Consider the following 19,824-nt stretch of genomic DNA (forward strand, 5'->3'; position numbering starts at 1 on the left):
TAACCTTCCTGGAGTTTGAAATGAACATTGAACAAGGTTGGATCCTTGACGGAAAAAGTTCTCCTGCCGTGTCCTGTTCATCGATCATCTTGTTCAAGTCATTGGAAAGGAGGCAACTATTTTCCCCTCTTATTTCCAGGAAAGCAAAATCTTAACCACCCTTACTGTGCAAAGAAAGGACTGCATTCGCTCTTAGGCAAAGAAGAAGAAGAAAAAAGAGTGCAACAGGAAAAAATCTTGTATTTTAAAAAAAAAAGAACAATGAAAAACAAAATACAACAATGAAACAAAAAGTAAAATGGACAATACACAAATCATGATGGTAGGACAGAGGAAGTTTTGGTCAATAAAAGCTTCCCTTCCCTAACCTTTTTGCAGTGGCCAGCCACTATACGAGAGCAACAATAAAATATTATTTTGGTAAGATTTTGTATATCCCTTAATACTGAGGCCTTTTTTTTTAATATAAAAGTTACATGCACTAGTTCTACACCACGGGAGGGCGAAGATAAAAGAATACCATGGGTACCAACAGCAACACCAGGAAACCTACATAAAATAAGGCAAGGATTTGTTCTTGTTTCTTTTTAAAATCCCACATACCACACACAAAATCTCCACTCATTTGTGTGTTGAAACAGTACCAGCAAAAAAAAGGGAGGAAAGGAGAGGGATACCTTGGGGGAATTTTAAGAACTTCCAAGATCGTCCAATAAGGCTCAAAAGAGTTCTAAAACGTTAAAAACCATTTTAAGTGCATTGTATCAAGGAGAGGAAGCACCTGCATTTAGTTTCAAGGAAAGATGATTACTTCATCCGTTATTGTAGTAACCACGCTTTGTATGGAATCTCATGCACATATATCTCTCGTTACCTAGACCAGAAGTGATCCATTTTAAGCCAGCTGGGAATTTCACATTATTTTAAGAATGGAATGCCTTCATTTCTATCGGGGACAGTACTTTCCTGGGTATTTGATGCTGGAAAACAGCATAAAGTGGTTCTAAAATTGCAAATCGACACATATGTCACTAATATTTTTTCCTTTTTTTGAGCAGTGTTATGAAAACCAAATAGCAATAGCACTTAAAGACTTATATACCACTTCACAGTGCTCTACAGCCCTCTGCACAGCCCTTACAGAGTCAGCAAGAATCTGGGCCCTCCTTTTATTAACCTCAGAAGGATGGAAGGCCGAGTCAACCTTGAGCTGACCAGAATCGAACTCCTGGCAGTCAGCAGTTGGAGCCTGCAATAGTGCATTTTAACCACTGCGCTACCATGGCTATAAGCAACTTTGTGAGCTGTGAATTTGGTTATTGAGAAAAGCTGCTTTTGCTTACACAGGTAGTCCTCGACTTGCAACTGTTCATTTAGTGATCGTTTGAAGTTACAACGGCACTGAGAAAGTGAGTTATGGCTGTTTTTCACACGACCATTGCAGCATCCCCATGGTCATGTGATCAACCTTAAGACACTTGGCAATCAACTCATATTTATGACGGTTGCTGTGTTCCAGGGTCACGTGATCACCTTTTGCAACCTCCCGACAAGCAAAGTTAGTGGAGAAGCCAGATTCACTTAACAACCATGTTACTAATGGAGAAGCCAGATTCACTTAACAACCATGTTACTAATGGAGAAGCCAGATTCACTTAACAACAGTGGCAAGAAAGGTGGTAAAATGGGACAAAAATTCACTTTAACAGCTGTCTCACTTAGCATTTGGGCTCAAGTGTGGTTGTAAGTCAAGGACTACATTTACAGCATAGGTTAATGGAGAAATTAATACTGCACTAGCACCATATTCTACTATTTGTGGCTCTTAAGCCAGGAGTTCGGCAGTCTATCCAGCAATTTGGCCCTGGTCTGTATTTCACTAACCCTTGAAAGAATTCCAAGGCAAAAATATATTATCAAGGGTTCCCCGTTCTCTCCCATGGGCCACCTGAATGGAGGCTGCTGATAAATTTCAGAACGTTCTGCACCTTTTCCTTTGACCCAAGAAGTCTAATCTGCCCCAGCCCCATTATTGAGAGTTCACAGGCCGCTGGGGGCATAGACTTGTTAAATAAGTTGGGGTGAAATGCTGAAGCTGAAATGAATGAGATTTGAAATCTCTGGACTTTTTCTAACTCTTAGTTGTCTTCCCATTTAATGCACGTAGTCTCTAGCATCTCTACTGTTCACTGTAGAAACTTTCTCCCTTAGCAGGTCTATGCTCCATGCTCCTCAGAAAGACGACATTTTATAGATGCTTTTTTAGATAGCAGTAGATGAGCTATGACCATCCAGAGGTTGCAGAACTCTCAACTTCCATCAGCTCTTGACAATATGGCCAAGTGATGAAAAATGATAGGAGCTCCAGTCTAACAATACACACAGAAGGACGCAAGTGCCCACCTGATGATCCGTTAATAGTAGCAAACGACAGTTCTCTTTTTGCCGTTCAATTTAATTGGAAAAAGGGCCAAATTAGAAAATTGGGCGTTATCCAGCTGGTACCTGGAGGGTTTTTATAGCTTGAGTTCGATGGCACTAAAATCAGTCTTAGGATTCCACCAAGTTGTAACAGGAAATTAATAAGGGGATGTATCCAACTCATGATGAGGAAGAACGTATCCTCAAGAGAAAAGCTGTACAAAAGTAAAGGCAACCTTTTTTCCTTCTCTCAATCTAGCCCAACCCAGATTTACTCCCATTTGGCACAAAAATCAAGACTGGTAGAATGACTTCAAGTTATAATGGAAGATTGCCTCCCTATTAAATCTGCAGCAGACTGAAACATCCTACCTACACAATCTCAAACAGAGATGGGGAATTAGAGGAATAAGTTATCAAACAAGAGGCAAACAGATACTTGAGAAAGGAGACTCCCCCATTTTAGTCTTCCCAAATTACTGGAGTTCAGTAAGTGCTAAATAAGCAGTGGGGGATTGGAAGAACAGATCTTGGTCCAAGAGTTAAAGAAAGGGGAAGCACGTTCTTAAAAAAGAAATCACTTTCTCAAATCAGTTTTTCCATGCATAAAAGAGAACATGAAAGGAACTAAGCTGGAGGGGGTGTGTGTGTGGGATACTGCATGCTATGGTGTGGGAAGAACTGGCCTGGAGCAAATCTCAGTGCATGTGCTTTATCCCTATGGCTGGGGTATGGCAGAGAACATCATTGGCTGAGGACAGGTCAGATGGCTGTGGCAGATGCTGACAAAAAAGAGCTGAGAAAGTGCTAGACGGAAAGAGGAAGAAGGAAAAATAGTTTCAAGTATACTGGTCAGAGAATAGTGAGTAAGGTCCCCATGTGGGCAGAGTCCATTTCTCCCAGTTCCTCAGGCCCATGCCTAGGTTCTCTCTGCTTCGGTATCCTCATCGGCTTCCAGAATTGAAGGTGGAGTCTTCGCTTCTTCTCCACGGCCTGCCCTGCTCAACACTTCCATCCATCGCTGCCGCAGTTCCTCAGTCTCAGGGCTGAAATACCAACACAGATGGCTCTGGCTGATCCGGAAGGCATGGCGTCGGTCCACCCGTTCGCTGGGCTCAGGAAGGTTGACTTCAAATCCAATCAGAGGCATCGAGCGCAGGGCTTTTACATCCTGTAGGATGACAGAGCAGGAAGCACAATGAATGGTTATCAACTGACCTGGTGAGCCGAGATCAATTGACCTTCTGACTTAGGCTTCTCTTTTCCCCAAGGGATTCAAAACTAACTGAGCGTTCGTATCAGATGAGCCCACTGGCTTTTGACAGCCAATTTTTATCTGATGGTGACATGAGACACCCTTGAGGTTAGGAGAAGGCCTGAATGCAGCCCTCCAGCCCTTTTTTGAAGCCTCAGAGCCCCATTATCATTCAACAGCCTTTCAGCCCCATAATTCCAAGAGGCAGCACCCAAATAAGCCATTAGCAAAATAGATGCACTAGGCCAGACATGTCAAACACAAGGCCCGGGGGCCAGATCCGGCCCGCGAAGTGGTTTCATGTGGCCCGCGAAGCGATCCTGGGAACAGTGAGGGAATGGCCCCCACTGCCTTGGCCCTGGCCCAGAGACCCTCCTTCTGCCAGAGACCCTCAGATCTGTCCCACTCCTGCCCAGGCCCCATAGGCACCCTTGATGTGAACAATGTAGAGCTGGCCACGCCCACCCAGTAGGCCATACGCACTCTAGCCACGCCCACCCAGTAGGCCACACCCACCCTGGCCATACCCACCCGGCCCCCTGAGGGCAACCGCAATGCTGATGCGGCCCTCAATGAAATGGAGTTTGACACCCCTGCACTAGGCCTTTTCGATGCTGACCGCGTGTCCCCAGCTGAACTGTTGTCATTGCTGTGCACTTTGTGAAGAAAGTGCAACCCTTGCGTGTTGCCCGCCTGCACCTTAAAATGTGTGACTAGGATTCTTACTCTAAACCACAGGTCGGCAACCCGCGGCTCTTTGAGCCATCTCATGCAGCTCCCAGTTGCCCGGTGCGCGCGCACCTCTTTGAATGGGCAGTGGTGCGCGCGCACCTCTCCAAATGGAGAGTGGCACTGCCCGTTCCGAGAGGTGCGCGCGCACCTTTCCAAAGGGCGGAGGTGCGCGCGCACCTCTCCAAGCCGCCGCCGTCCCGTCCGGAGACCTGCCGCGTTCGTCAAACATGGACGAACGCAGCAGCTGTGCAAACGGGATGGCGGCGGTTTGGAGAGTGCGCGTGCATCTCTCCCAAGCAGCCGCCATCCGGAGACCTGCCGCGTTCGTCAAACATGGACGAACACGGCAGCTGTGCAAACGGGACGGTGGCGGTTTGGAGAGTGCGCGCACACCTCTCCCAAGCCGCCGCCGTCCCGTTTGCACAGCTGCCGCGTTCGTCCATGTTTGACGAACGCGGCAGGTCTCCGGACGGGATGGCTCCCACTTTTTGGTTTGTGTGATGGAACCGATTCTGAGTGGCTCTTTTCCTTTTTCCGGTTGCCGACCCCTGCTCTAAACCCTGGAATGGAGTTGCCATTCTTATACAAAAGGAGGTGTATCGCTGTCTTCCAGGTTAGGTTAAAGTAAGGAATCAAACATAGATGGCAGAGGGGCACTCCCATACCTGTGGAGCTCCATAGATGTATAACACAAGAGGTTCATTTTCAGGGATGACAAACCAGCCTTTGTGCCAAGCCTTCCCTCCTTTCTCCATGTAGTGCAAGAAACTGCAGATCACACTATTCTCTGCCACCACCGAGGCTTGTTTCTGCAGAAAAGCAGAAAAGTAAGCATTACCCACCAAGATATCTGCTTCATGTGCTACACCATAAATGCATGAAATCTAGCAATTAGAGCAGAGGTGGGGAACTATGGCCCCTTCATGACTTGTGGACTTCAACTCCCAGAATTCTGGATTCCCAGAAGTCCACAAGTCATGAAGGGGCCATAGTTCCCCACCTCTGAATTAGAGTATAGGTGGGAAATCTGATTTCTCTTCCTCATCTGCTACTGCTGCTGAATTACAGCTCCCGATATCCCATAGCATTTGACCCTTCTTGTGGAGCTGCTGTATGTTGTGGTTCAGCAATGCCAGGAAGTCACAAGTTCCTCACCATTTGGCTTGAATGGTAGACAACCAAGTTTCAGATTACATTCAGCCACAGAATTTATAGAGAGATACTGACCTAATCTGCCATACATAGAGACAGACAGACAGACTAGCATTTTCAAAACCTCTTAGAGCCTTGGTGGAGCAGTGGGCTAATGCCTCCTTAAGTAACACCAGCTGGCTGCAATTAGTGCAGGTTCGAGTCCCACCAGGCTCAAGGTTGACTGAGCCTTCCATCCTTCCGAGGTAGGTTAAAATGAGGACCCAGATTGTTGGGGGCAATTAAGCTGACTTTGTAAAAATGCCGCTGGGGGCCCCCCGAAAGCCCTAATAAGCAGGCATATACATAGAATGAAGGCTATTGCTAAGCACATTGGTTTGTGCTTAAATTGTAAACCGTCCTGGGATTAAAAAAAACGTCTAGCGTTTTGTAAATATAGAAATGGCTTATATCTATTCCAATTGGTCAGTCAAAGGCAAGACATAGGTCTACAATAACACTATGTTCAAGCATAAGTTTCTAATTGGAAAGAGTAAGAAATAGGACAAGCTAACGAGAAGCAGGCAAATGGAAGAGAAAAATGAGGGATGGGGAAGGGAAGGAATTTCAGAGAGAGAGGGAGACAGACAGACAGACAGACAGACTGTAAGATTTCCCCTACTTTGCTCTGTTGCCATTGCTCCTGCTGGAACTCTCCATACAAAACAAAGTTCAAGGTTACTCTCTCTGGAATCCTTCAAAAACATCTCAGGCAGCAGAGACAAAAAAAACACCCCTTCAGTGTTATTATTGAGTACCTGGCATCAGTGCTTGGGCCACATCCAGGTAGTCACATTTTGAATTTGAAAGACTATTAACTTAATCAGAAAAATTTCTAAAATATACATATCTAATAACATACTGTTTCAGTTTTCTGTATTTTTAAAAGCCTGATACCAATATGCATCTTCTCTTTTCATCCGCTAATAAGCAAACATGTTTGTTCTCCATTTCAGGGTGCAATGTCTTATGATGTGAGAATTATGTGGAAAAGAAGATGTGCACTTTCGGATCTTCTGAATCCTTGTATATAATCACAATCATAATAGTAAAGTTGGAAGGGATTTTTTTATTTTTATTTTTGCCAATAAACCTTATCGGAGCTTCAAAAGGATCCTACAGGCATTGTATTCTTGGTGGGAAAAATGTGGCAAGGAACATAAGACTAAAGGAAATTTGCATAAAGAGCTGCAAGAAATAGATTTAAAGGAAGAAAATTCCCTCCAAAGTGTCCCATCGAAGAAATCCAGCAGACAGCTGGTCCGAAGAAAACGCTTTTCTGTCTACTAAGATCTAAGTACTACTCTTACCTCCAGAATGGATTTTCGGCGTTGGGGGGTGTTGGGATGGGGCACAGGGCTGGCAGGGGAGCCATGAAGCGTGGTGTAACAGTCAGTGCAGACACGGTTTGGCCGGTTGTTGTCATACACCAAGCGGGCCCGGAACTCTGAGCATTTTCCACAGACAACCTGCGGGAGACAACTTGCATCAGTGGTGATAGGCACCCAAAATCATCTAGAGCAGGGGTAGGCAACCTCGGCTCTTTTATGACTCATGGACTTCAACTCCCAGAATTCCTGAGTCAGCTATGCTGACTCAGGAATTCTGGGAGTTGAAGTCCATGAGTCATAAAAAGAGCCGAGGTTGCCTACCCCTGAATTCTACTGGAAGTTTTAGGCCTCTTCCATACTGGACCCTTCAACTGTTCTTCTCTCCCGTGCTCAGGCAGGCTGGCAAGAAAGGATTTCAGTCTGTTCTTCAATCGTGGAACAATGCTGGGAAGCAGATCTCTTCAGATAATGGTTAAGATGGCTACTTGATGGCTGATGGCTGAATTTCCAGCTGCTTCTTCTCTGTCACCATGCACCAGGACAGGAGTTGGATCAGTCGCCTAGATGGGTTGCCCTCTAGAGGTTTTAGTGAGAGATTTACCATAGTCTCCCAGTCTAAAACAACTTGGCTTTGTGGCAAAGGTGCTATTGAGACCATTTGCTATTTGCCCTGATTATTGGGGCAATCAGATAATCCCTATTTCTCCTTTACTGACACCCTTTGTAGGACAAAGTGAAAACATTCTCACTCTCTTCTGTCAGATAAGAAAACTCCTATCATGTATAGTAGTGTTGCCATATTCTAAATGACAATGAAGATCAACTGGGGGCAAATACACTTTTAAATTGACGGGCTAGTGCAGGGGAAGGCAACCTTGGCTTTTTTATGACTCGTGGACTTCAACTCCCAGAATTCCTGAGCCAGCCATGCTGAGGGGAAAGGGAGAGGTTTCCATGCTGAGCCATGCTGGCTCAGGAATTCTGGGAGTTGAAGTCCATGAGTCATAAAAGAGTCAAAGCTGCCTACCCCTGGGCTAGTGTTTTAATCTGATGGTTAATCTTTTTAGAATTTAAATTTATTGTTCTTTGTCTGTACCGATTACTGACTGAACATTTTCTACTTAATTTCCTTGCAATGAGTAGTCCTTGGAGATCTCTGCTTGTGCTTTGATAGATCTATGCTGAATATTTGACACTTTTGAACATGTCCATTTCACATGACCAGTAGTCCTTTCCCAAGATCACTGGACAGTGTCTAATCCCATGGGCAGGGGATCACTCCATACAGAAGAGAGTTGGGTCCATTCTTGTTCTGGTACACTGACTGAAACAGAGGAGACACACATTCAGCAGTGCATCAGGTCAACGGTCTGGAATGTCTACAGTACTTTGTTAGGTTGTTTTGTACTTTTTTGTGGCATGTATCCTAGGAGTCTGCAGGGGTTGCGGCAGACGAATGAATGAATGAATGAATGAATGAATGAATGAATGAATGAATGAATGAATGTTGGAGGGTCCTCTCTGGGAAGAAAACAAAACACACAGAACTTCTCGCTCCAGGTTTTGCTGCTTTTATGTTATCACAAAATGGGGTAAGTTGTAAATAGCTCAGAACTCTCCAAATTTACTAGGTTGCCAAAGAACTCAAGGTAACATTTGTACCAACCCTCTCTTCAGTTTTACTCCAGGATAATAATCCTGTATGATAACGTGGGCTACGGGATAGTGGCAGGATCTAAGTCTCCTGTAACAATGGCTGACACTCACACCCCAGAGCAGAGAAATCAGACAGAAAAGCTCCATGGTCAGCACTAAAAAGAACAAGCATCCTGGGAGACAGGACTGAAGTAGCTCATTAACACAGCTTAATGCAAAATTGATAGCTCTACCTTGCCTCTCTCTCCACAGAGGAAACTGGGAAGAGGGGATTAGAGTGTGGAGAGAGATAATTTGAAGGGAATATCACTCACATGGCCACAGGCTCGGCAATGATGCCTCCGTTTGGTGAGAGCGTTGAAGGGCTCTTTGCACTGCATACACAAAGTCACCTCTTTTTCCCGGATTGGCGTGGGTGCTCTTCGACCCAATTCACAGCCCTGCAGAGTGGGACAGAGGCAGGAGAGGGAGGGATAGCGTTAAAACAAGCCTATTCATATTAAGAAAGTTAATGTCTATTTCAGCGCTCGAACAAACAGCTAATATCGGTATATTTAAAGTTACCAAAGGGGAGGAGATGCCAGACTGGCAAATATAACATTGGCTCAGAGACTAACCCAAATTCTCAGGAAATTTCAATTAAAAAGAATGCAACCTTGCAGTTCCTAGCAACAGCACAATCATGACTGGAAAAAAACGTATAGAAACAATACCTGGTAAAATTTCATACTCTAGAGCAGGGGTGTCAAACTCAGTTTCATTGAGGGCCGCATCAGCATTCCGGTTGCCCTCAGGGCCAGGTGGGTGTGGCCTGGGTGGGTGTGGCCTACTGGTTGGGCGTGGCTAGAGTGCGTATGGCCTACTGCATGGCCAGCTCTACATCGTTTGCATCAAGGGTGCCTATGGGGGCCTGGGCAGGAATGGGACAGATCTGAGGGTCTCTGGCAGAAGGAGGGTCTCTGGGCCAGGGCCAAGGCAGTGGGGGCCGTTCCCTCACTGTTTCCAGGATGGCTTCGTGGGCCACATGAAACCACTTCGCGGGCCGGATCCGGCCCCCGGGCCTTGTGTTTGACATGTCTGCTGTAGAGCAGGGGTGTCAAACTGCCGGCCTGCAGGCTGGATGTGTCATGTGGAAGCCGTGCCCACCCCAGCTCTAGCAAGGGGGAAAAAGTCATGATACATCACGACACGTCATGTGACGTGATGAGTTTGACACCCCTGCTCTAGAGCACTGTTTCCCAACCTTGGGAATTTCCAATGTTTAGATTTCAAGCTCCAGAATTCCACAGCCAGCCTGGCCATTGAAGGAAACTAAGTTTACACACCTGAAAACTGCCAAGGTTGGAAAACACTCCCAGAGGAATAACCAAGAAAAGACAGAACTAGTTTTGCAAAATGAAGAGAAATCTTGCTAATCAGCAGAAAGGTACACAGATGGCACAATGCCATTTTTATTTTCACATAATTCTAATGAGCTGCTGCAGTTTTTTGCCTTTTAATTAATTTGCATACTGGCTACAGCCAATCTTACAAATATCTCTCAGCTGAGACACATTGACATGTACATTGACACATTGCATCAGTAAAGTTTTGCTTGTTTCACCAGAAATCCGGGTGAATACTCATTCTCTTTTTCACTCTAGCTCTCCCTGACACACATACAACTGTGACTCACTGGTGAATTAGGCGGTGTTTCATCTTCACTGGCAAGCTGCTTGAACATTTCCAGTGTCTGTTCGTGTTTCTGAATGGTAGCCTGTATTGCCTATAGATTTAATGATATATCTTTGATTACAAAATGGAAGGAGGAAGGAAAGAGCAGATCTGGGAAAAGAAACAAGCCCAGCCCTTTTCAGTGAAGCAAGGATAAAACCAAGCTTAATGAGTTCCTAGATACACATCCATCTACCGAGTGTCTGTCTGGCACATCATGGTTTATGATGCAAGCAACAATATCTCATTTGTCTCTACTTTTGGCTTCTTGTTGTTGTTGTAAGAAAGGGAACAGACATGGGTGCAGGTGCAAGGTCTGTGCTGTGATTCAGGGTCAGCCTGTGGGTTCGGCAGTTGGGTCGGACGATTCAGAGGAGGGGGAGGGGGGTGTTGGAGAGCTTGCTGAGGGTGTTGGAGAGCTTGCTGATGATGGCCTTGAGGCTCCGCAGAGCCCTCAGCCAGGCCCCTCCCATCTGGTTACAATGCAGACCCAGCTGTGTGAGCCTGACAGCGTGGATGAAGATGACCCACAGCTGGCCCTGTTCAAGGACAACCGACGCAGGAGGCAGTCAATCAAGAGTAAACAGAGGAAGGCAATGGGGCACCTCGGAAGGAGGCAGAGAGAAGCCACGCCCTGAACTGTTTAAAAGGGGAATGCGTGGGAGGGCTGGTTTGCTGAAGGCAACCGTTTGAATAGCTCCTGTTTCATGGTTCGTGTCTTGTTTTGCTCTGTTTTATGTTAATAAATTTGGCAGGCTTAGTTCCAGCCTCTTGCCATTTGTAAAGGGGTTGTCCCTGCCTTTTCTGCAGGGCCGGTAGTAGGCTGGTACAGAACAGTCTGTCACATACTAAGGTGCACGATAATGCACGTGATCTTCATGGATACATGCCCAATGCTCTGAATCTGCATTGCTTGACAGTAGTCTGTACAGAGTCACCACAGATCTTCAAAAAATTAATTTGGGACAGGATTATCCTACCCCGTTTTGATCAAATGTCCCTCCCAACATCTGCTGGACCTAAGAAACTCATCCACTCTAAAATAATCTAGACAGTGTTTTTCAATCTCTGCAACTTCAAGGTATGTGGACTTCAATACCTGCTGGCTGGGAAATTCTGGAAATCGAAGTCCACAGACATTAAAATTGTTGAAATGGAGAAACGTGTATCTAGAATGATAGTTTCCCTCCCCTTCTTCTAAACTTAAAAGACAGGGATTTGAACTCTCTGAGAGGAGATATAGTTAACAGTACCTGAACTCTTCCTTTGTTTTCAAACTGGTTCGTACAAAAATATCACGGTGTGTAAATTGGGCAGCTATGTAAATTTGTTTCATAAATAATAACAAATACAGCAATATATAGCTTGAGCGGCAATACTGGATTACCTGGATCCAGTCTCTTTTCTCTTCTTCAGTCCTAAAAGAGAAAGATCCATTGTTTTCCCAAGGCATTTTAGCTGCAGTATAACATGGTTCATCTCAAAAAAAAAAAAAAGAGCACAGTAGTGGGATATATATGTACGCATGCTGTACTACGTTGGTGGGAGGATTGACCAATTAGTCTGATTTGGGTTGTGATGCTGAAGGAAGAGCAAGAAGAATTAAGATGTGAGAATAATAGAATTCCTACTGGTGGGATTCAAAGGAAAAGAAGCAGAAAAGGAGAATGCCCTGAGTCACAAAGATGAGTTGCTCAATAGAAGGCAATTCATTTACTTTGAGAAAAGAAAATAAGAGAGACACCAGTTTTCCACCCGTACCTGGCCTGAAGCTCTAGGGATCGCTGCTTCCCTGATACAAGGAAGGTCCGAGGCACATTGAGGCTGCTGGTCTCTTTCAACTGCATAAAAGAGACACAAGAGGCTGGTTCACGTAGGCAAGTTGACCTTTCCTCAACTGCCTTGTCACAGGCAACTACCATTCCCAAATGCATATTTGAATGCATGACAGCTAACCTTTACATCTTTTTGGCCACGCTTTGAAAAGCTGGCTCCCACAATCGGGATCAGCTTATTTACTTAAAATATTGATCTCTCACTCATTTATTTGCCATTCTATCCAATCTTTCCTCTAAGGCAGGGGTAGGCAACCTCAGCTCTTTTATGACTCATGGACTTCAACTCCCAGAATTCCTGAGTCAGCTATGCTGGCTCAGGAATTCTGGGAGATGAAGTCCATGAGTCATAAAAGAGCCGAGGTTGCCAACCACTGCTCTAAGGAACCTGGGGCAATGTACATAAGCTGCCTTTAGTCTCACAAAAGCAACTTTGTGAGAAACCTTAAATTGAAAGATAGAGACTGACCAGGTTCTCCATGGGGCCCTCCATGAGGTTCAAGTTCAGTCCAACACTTTAACCACTGGCTGCGCTGACTAAACCACAATGTTCTGGAAACCATTCAGATTTTCTCCAAATACTAATTTAGAATATAATTTATCTGAATCAGAAAATAAACACGTAGCCAAGTTATTCTGTCCCATTTTATTTTATGTTGTGTTTTATCGCTATCTAATAATTTGGCCATTATTTTTTTAAGAGGCTTGATTTTTTTTTCCATTCAAGAACCTAGTAGAACTAAAAAGGGGCAGTGAATCCACTCCTCTTGTCTCTCTTTGTACCGCATGTGCTAATCAATATTTCCCCACTCATATTCCAAAAGGGTGAAGGTGAGTCAAACAGTTTACTTGTGGATATTTATCTAGTTCTCCCACTGCTTCTTCTTTCTTTACCTCCATTCCTTCTACATCTATGCGAGCACGGACTCCAAATTTCTGGCCTATGAGACGCAGTTTTGGCACACAGTAAAGCAATCGGTCATTGAACTGGACGAAAAAAAGAAAAGAAATAGCAATAAGAAGAAGCAGAGATCTTTCCTGACTCTCTAAGATGGATAGTTAAACCCCTAAGCCAAACCAACAGTGTGGGTGGAGAGTCCCACACTGTCTCTCACCAAGATCAGGTAGCGGTCTTGGGTGGTACCATTCTTAGCAGAAAGCTTCAGGATGTGTCCTTCCTTGATGAGTTCGTTGGTGGGATTGACTATGTCTTCCTCACCTCCGAGCAGCTCGTACACTTTCAACAGTGAGTGCATTCTTTCCTAGAAGAAAGGTTATAGTCAGGTATAGTAAAACAAGTCTTTGAAGTTGCTACACACAACTCTATTGTGTTGAAAGAAATAATACAGTACGAAGGACAATTTGGGAAACCGTCCAGATATTGTTGAGCTATAATTCCCTTCCAGCCTCACATCAGTAATGATCAGTCGTGGTCCACTGAGAGGTATAATTCTGATCATCTGGAGGACCCACTGGTTCCCCACCTGTGACACATTATGCCACTTGGGCAGGAAATCCAAATCCAAAACAGAACTTGGCCATTGAGATGAATGGTAATCTAGAGGTAATAGGTTGAGGTACAGGTTTCCACGTCGGTTGTGTCTGAATCTACAGTATGGTGCTCATCTCCGTTTCTTGACTAAGGGAGCCAGCAATGTCCAAAGACAATTTCTGTGGTCACGTGGCCAGCATGGCTATATGCCAAAGGTGCACCAAATGCTGTTAGTTTCCCACCGAAGTGGTACCTCTTAATCTACTCGCATTAGCATGCTTTCAAACTGCTAGGTGGGCAGGAGCTGGGAACGGGAGTTCACTCCATTGGCACGGTGCTCGGCTCTTGAACCTGGGCTGCCAACTAATAAGCTCGACAATTAAAGACATGCCCCAATAGGTAAGAACTCATGGAAAACAGTGCATAGAAAACAACTTGTGCTTTTCAAAGGATTTTTTTATTAATTATAATTGACATAGTATCCATCTTACTTGATATACCAGTTTGTCAGGGTCTGAATTATAAGGATTTTTTTTATTATTAAAGAAGTCTGGGTTCACTCCCAGTAACTTTTGTTCATCGTATCTCATTCCTCAGAGTCTTCTAAAAATAATAAGTATCTTGATCAAGGAGATCAGAATTCTGTAATTCAACACTGCCTGCAGCTGTCAAGCTTTATTTTACTTGTATGCTTGAAACTTTTCATACTTTCTGCCTGTCTAATTGAAGGCCAGATTACCCATTCTGATTAAACAATTAAGTAGGATAAATATTCAGGCCCTATGTGCAAAAAAGCAGTTCTTGTGCTGAAGGATCTTACAATTTAAAAATTGAGAGCAAAAGGTAAGGGATATTTGGTAGCAAGCTGAATATTTATATTCAATGCTGGTTGCGTTATTAGTCTTAAAATTTAGATGGCAAACTTTCAAGCAACAAATAAGCTATAACAGACTCTAACATGGACACATAGTTTGGGGAAGGATAAAATATGTGAATGTGATTTTGAACTGTATTCCAAACATATGGAAATTATCAGTACATGAGGAGCTCTGGATTTACCAAACATGGGGCACAACAATAAAGATGCATTTTTTATGATGGAACTGTACCCCAAATTTACATCCTTGGATTGGTTATATCCTTAAAACTGGCTCTTTCCACTACAAGCTCATCAATATTAATCTGTGTTGCCAAAATTTAATGCTGGAACTTTTTATTGTACATCATAAGATGCTTTTGTTTCTTTCTTTTTTTGTATTTTTCAAAATTTTTATTTCTGCTGACTAAAGCAATTAAAACAAATGGGACAATCCAATATGGTACAGTTTAACATCAGGGTCTGTTTTAAAGTGGTCTAAAAGGGAAGTCAAAAGATTTTGTGAAAGAGACTTGGTTTATGGCATTTCTATGTCTACTACAACCTCACTCATATAATTACTCTGTTATCTAAGAGAAAACAGAGAACATGCTTTGAATGCAGATTATCCCAGATTCAATTATAGCCTGTCTAGTTTAAAAAGCGACATGTAGGGAAAAACTATCTGGCTGAAATTTTAGGGAGTGCCAAAATTGAGCCAGGAAGACATCTGACTTGAGAAAAACAAACCATATCCAGCAGTATACAGAATTTGATTCTAAAAAGCTACTGAAATAACCTTCCATGCAAAAAATGAACTGACCAGTACGGAGGTAAAGAGGCTTGGGAACAGAGACTATTTAGAGGCAGGGATGAGAATAGTGAGAGGAGAGAATTTGAGAGTAGCATTTTCTGGGATACTAATAGATAAAAGACACAAGTCTCTGCTATGGATGTTGATCTGTATGTATACAGATGGAGATGGGAGGCAGAAGGCCTGTGTAATTGATTACACAGAACACAATACAGTACACTGTTCCATGTCAGATCAGACCCTTTGTTCATTTAGCCAAGCACTATATCCAACATTTCTCCATAGCCTTGGCGAGAAGTCTTTAACATCAGCTCCTTCCTGACACTTTTCCCCTGCTATCCACTAGGATCTTCTCCATAGTAGGCAGCAATGTGGCCAAAAGATATGATGTGATGAACATCATACTTAATTAAAACTGCCTCTGAATTGGGCCTAGAGATCTGAGGAAATGTCAACTCCATTCATAGGTATACAGGTGAAACTCGAAAAATTGGAATATCGTGCAAAAGTTCATTTATTTCAGTAATGCAACTTAAAAGGGGAAACTAATATATGAGATAGACTCATTACATGCAAAGCAAGATAGTTCAAGCCGTGATTTGTCATAATTGTGATGATTATGGCGTACAGCTCATGAAAACCCCAAATCCACAGTCTCAGAAAATTAGAATATTACATGCAATCAATAAAACAAGGAGTGTACATAGAACAATATCGGACCTCTGAAAAGTATAAGCATGCATATGTACTCAGTACTTGGTTTGGGCCCCTTTTGCAGCAATTACTGCCTCAATGCGGCGTGGCATGGAAGCTATCAGCCTGTGGTACTGCTGAGGTGTTATGGAAGACCAGGATGCTTCAATAGCGGCCTTCAGCTCTTCTGCATTGTTCGGTCTCATGTCTGTCATCTTTCTCTTGGCAATGCCCCATAGATTCTCTATGGGGTTCAGGTCAGGCGAGTTTGCTGGCCAGTCAAGCACAGTAATCCCACGGTCATTGAACCAGGTTTTGGTGCTTTTGGCAGTGTGGGCAGGTGCCAAGTCCTGCTGGAAAATGAAGTCAGCATCCCCATAAAGCTCATCTGCGGAAGGAAGCATGAAGTGCTCCAAAATCTCCTGGTAGACGGCTGCGTTGACCCTGGACTTAATGAAGCAGAGTGGACCAACACCAGCAGATGACATGACTCCCCAAATCAACACAGACTGTGGAAACTTCACACTGGACTTCAAGCATCTTGCAGTGTGTGCCTCTCCATTCTTCCTCCAGACTCTGGGTCCTTGGTTTCCAAATGAGATGCAAAAGTTGCTGTCATCAGAAAAGAGGACTTTGGACCACTGAGCAACAGACTAGGTCTGTTTTTCTTTAGCCCAGGTAAGACGTTTCTGACGTTGTTTGTTGTTCAATAGCGGCTTGACAAGAGGAATACGACATTTGAAGCCCATGTCCAGGATCCGTCTGTGTGTGGTGGCTCTTGATGCACTGACTCCAGCCTCAGTCCACTCCTTGTGAAAGTCCCCAACACTTTTGAATGGCCTTTTCCTGACAATCCTCTCCAGGCTGCTGTCATCCCTGCTGCTTGTGCACCATTTTCTTCCACACTTTTCCCTTCCACATAACTTTCTATTAATGTGCTTTGATACAGCACTTTGGGAACATCCAACTTCTTTTGCAATCACCTTTTGAGGCTTTCCCTCCTTATGGAGGGTGTCAGTGATGGTTTTCTGCACAACTGTCAGGTCAGCAGTCTTCCCCATGATTGTGATTCCTACTGAACCAGACTGAGAGACCATTTAAAGGCTCAGGAACCCTTTGCAGGTGTTATGGCTTAATTAGCTGATTAGAGTGGGACACTTTGAGCCTAGAATATTGCACCTTTTCACAACATTCTAATTTTCTGAGACTGTGGATTTGGGGTTTTCATGAGCTGTAAGCCATAATCATCACAATTATGACAAATCACGGCTTGAACTATCTTGCTTTGCATGTAATGAGTCTATCTCATATATTAGTTTCCCCTTTTAAGTTGCATTACTGAAATAAATGAACTTTTGCACGATATTCCAATTTTTCGAGTTTCACCTGTAGTCTCTCCTCAGGATCTAGTTTGAATCCATTCCCTATGCACTCCTACATCTAAAGAAAGGAAAGTCCAGGCAGGTGCTCTTTGATAAGTATGATTCTGCTCGCTCTTACCATTTTGCGGATGGCGGCATTTGAATGTTCTGCAGCAGTTGCAATAAGTTCCAGGGATTCTATGTAAGAGGAGGAGTAAAAAAAAAAGAGAGAGAGAATCAACATTACTTTATTGGCCTTACTCCACGGAGAAGCTCCAATTAAAGTACAAACACAGACTATACCCCAGTTTATAACCATCTTTCAAGCAAAAGGCATGCACAGTTGGATCTGAAGGATTCCTCTCAAGTGGGCTGATTGCTGGATAGCTAGGTTAGGACAGGTAGTCCTTGACTTACAACAGTTCATGTAGTGACTGTTCAAAGTTACAGGGCCACTGAAAAAAGCGACATATGACCATATTTCAGTTACGACCTTTGCAACATCCCCACGATCATGCGATCAAAATTCAGACGCTTGTCATCTAGTTCATATTTACGACGGTTGCTGTGTGCCGAGGTCGTGTAATCCCATTTTGTGTCCTTCTGACAAGCAAAGTCAATGGGGAAGCCAGATTCACTTAACAACCATGTCACTAACTTATCAATGGCAGTGATCCACTTAACAACGGAAGCATTGTTTTTTTTAAAAAAAAAAAAACAAAATACAACCCAACTCTCATAAGCTTTGGAAACATAAGATTTCTTGAAATGTAATTAATTTCATTGGAAGGGGGAGAAAGGAGGGGCACCTCTTGTGGATCCAGAAAGCAGCCTGATGCTCACCACACTGCGGAGTCCCAATGGAGTGGAGAGCTGCCATCGTGGCTAGCCAACTGACCACTGTTTGAGTATAATGAATTCTGAACCTGGCTTGCCTTGGTCTGGCACTTCTTTCAGATGTTACTGACTGACCCAAGAGATTCAAATAGTTATTGGGGGGGGGAGAAATATCTCCTAATGACCCAGGAGCTAATAATGCATTTATGTCACATTCTATTTTCCCTCCCGTGTTTGCTGTGACTAAGATACTGCCTTACCCACTGCCCTGTCCTTCTCCTTACTATCCCCTGAGAGCTGCACTCACTTTGGGCATCCTTGCAGTCAGGCGAGTCCTGGGGCAGTTTCAGGAGATAGTCCTTCAGAAGCAGCTCGTAGCGAGGGATTCTCTGGACCGGTTCCAGCATGTGATGCTGCAGGGTCAGGTTCCCACATAGCTCTTCCCGCTGCAACAGAGAGTGGTCTCAAGAGAACTGTCTGCCTGGCAGTTCTCCAAGGGCAAAATGCCTGCCCTTGCAGGGAACTCAGACCCAGGGAACTAAAGGCAGCATTCGCAAGAGTGAGTCAAACATCCCAGGAGATCCATGAGGATTTGCTCTTTCCCAATAAATCCTCCCGTATGCATAGATTTTCGTCTGGATCTTGGGCCACAAAGCGAAATCGGGAGTATTCTGTCAAATCCTCATTGTTAAGCAATGGCTTCCCAATTCACCTCATTTCTGTACAATACTCGGAGGAGGATAGATGTAGTGAAATAATCCCCCACCCATCCCACCAAGTTTTGCTTCTTTTCTTTGGGGGCACATAAAGTCAAGCAAAGTTACTCCTCCTCGGCATATAATATTCTTTCAGTGTTCAGTAGGAGACATGCTGGTTCCATGTTAAAATGGGAACAGGATTGTGTCCATTCCCTAGATCGCTTCAGCTAGTAGATTTTGCTGGGCGGGGGAAGGAAGGAGAGGCATATTGTTGCAACAAAGTCTGAAACAGTCTAAACGAAACCGCAGGTGACCAACCTGTATTTCATGGATAATGCCCTTGAACTGTGTTGAACGCTCCATCCAGGTGTTTACCAGTTCCATGGCACGGTCGAAATTCTTCACATACTCGCCATACATCTTGAGAAAGGGAGCCAGTTTTTGCAGGATATCCCCAATTCGTGGGTGTTGGTCCCTGGAAAAAATAGAAACGATGAGATGTAAGAAGGGAAAAGAGCCTTGGTGGAGCAGTGGGCTAATGCCTCCTTAAGTAACACCAGCTGCCTGCAATTAGTGCAGGTTTGCATCCCACCAGGCTCAAGGTTGACTCAGCCTTCCATTCTTCCGAGGTAGGTAAAATGAGGACCCAGATTGTTGGAGGCAATTAAGCTGACTTTGTAATAATGCCGCTTGGGGGGGTGTATGAAAGCCCTAATAAGCAGGCATATACATAGAATGAAGGCTACTGCTAAGCTTGTAAGCCGCCCTGAGTCTTCGGAGAAGGGCAGGATATAAATGGAATTTAAAAAAAAAAGAAACACAGACCCAAAGCTAAGAGGAGATTCTTCATTCACAGGTTCTGTTGCACATAAAATACCAGCTAAAATATGCTGATTTCTTATTGTGCAGTATAACAAATCAAATCATTCTGGTTTGTTA

At 44.1% G+C, this 19,824-nt stretch overlaps 1 protein-coding gene and 1 long non-coding RNA gene across 2 annotated transcripts in view; one reads left to right on the forward strand and one right to left on the reverse strand.

Annotated features, from left to right (window-relative positions):
- The window catches only part of LOC310636712, a 77,584-nt gene that overhangs the window by 47,406 nt on the left and 10,354 nt on the right, over positions 1-19,824 (forward strand). The window lies entirely within an intron of this gene.
- Positions 224-19,824, reverse strand: part of FGD1 (FYVE, RhoGEF and PH domain containing 1) — a 64,329-nt gene continuing 44,728 nt past the window's right edge. Inside the window, exons 7-18 of the mRNA XM_083356727.1 lie at positions 19,204-19,360; positions 18,495-18,633; positions 17,490-17,548; positions 13,250-13,396; positions 13,029-13,121; positions 12,061-12,140; positions 11,687-11,717; positions 10,262-10,351; positions 8,901-9,026; positions 6,910-7,068; positions 5,074-5,217; positions 224-3,592 (exon numbers count right to left, since the gene is read on the reverse strand). Of these exons, the coding sequence (XP_083212853.1) occupies positions 3,341-3,592; positions 5,074-5,217; positions 6,910-7,068; positions 8,901-9,026; positions 10,262-10,351; positions 11,687-11,717; positions 12,061-12,140; positions 13,029-13,121; positions 13,250-13,396; positions 17,490-17,548; positions 18,495-18,633; positions 19,204-19,360 (1,477 nt within the window). The 3' untranslated portion in view covers positions 224-3,340. The remainder of the gene's footprint in view (positions 3,593-5,073; positions 5,218-6,909; positions 7,069-8,900; positions 9,027-10,261; positions 10,352-11,686; positions 11,718-12,060; positions 12,141-13,028; positions 13,122-13,249; positions 13,397-17,489; positions 17,549-18,494; positions 18,634-19,203; positions 19,361-19,824) is intronic.

The sequence above is a fragment of the Vipera ursinii genome (genome assembly GCF_947247035.1).
Source record: "Vipera ursinii genome assembly, chromosome: 2".
Classification (NCBI taxonomy): Eukaryota; Metazoa; Chordata; class Lepidosauria; order Squamata; family Viperidae; genus Vipera; species Vipera ursinii.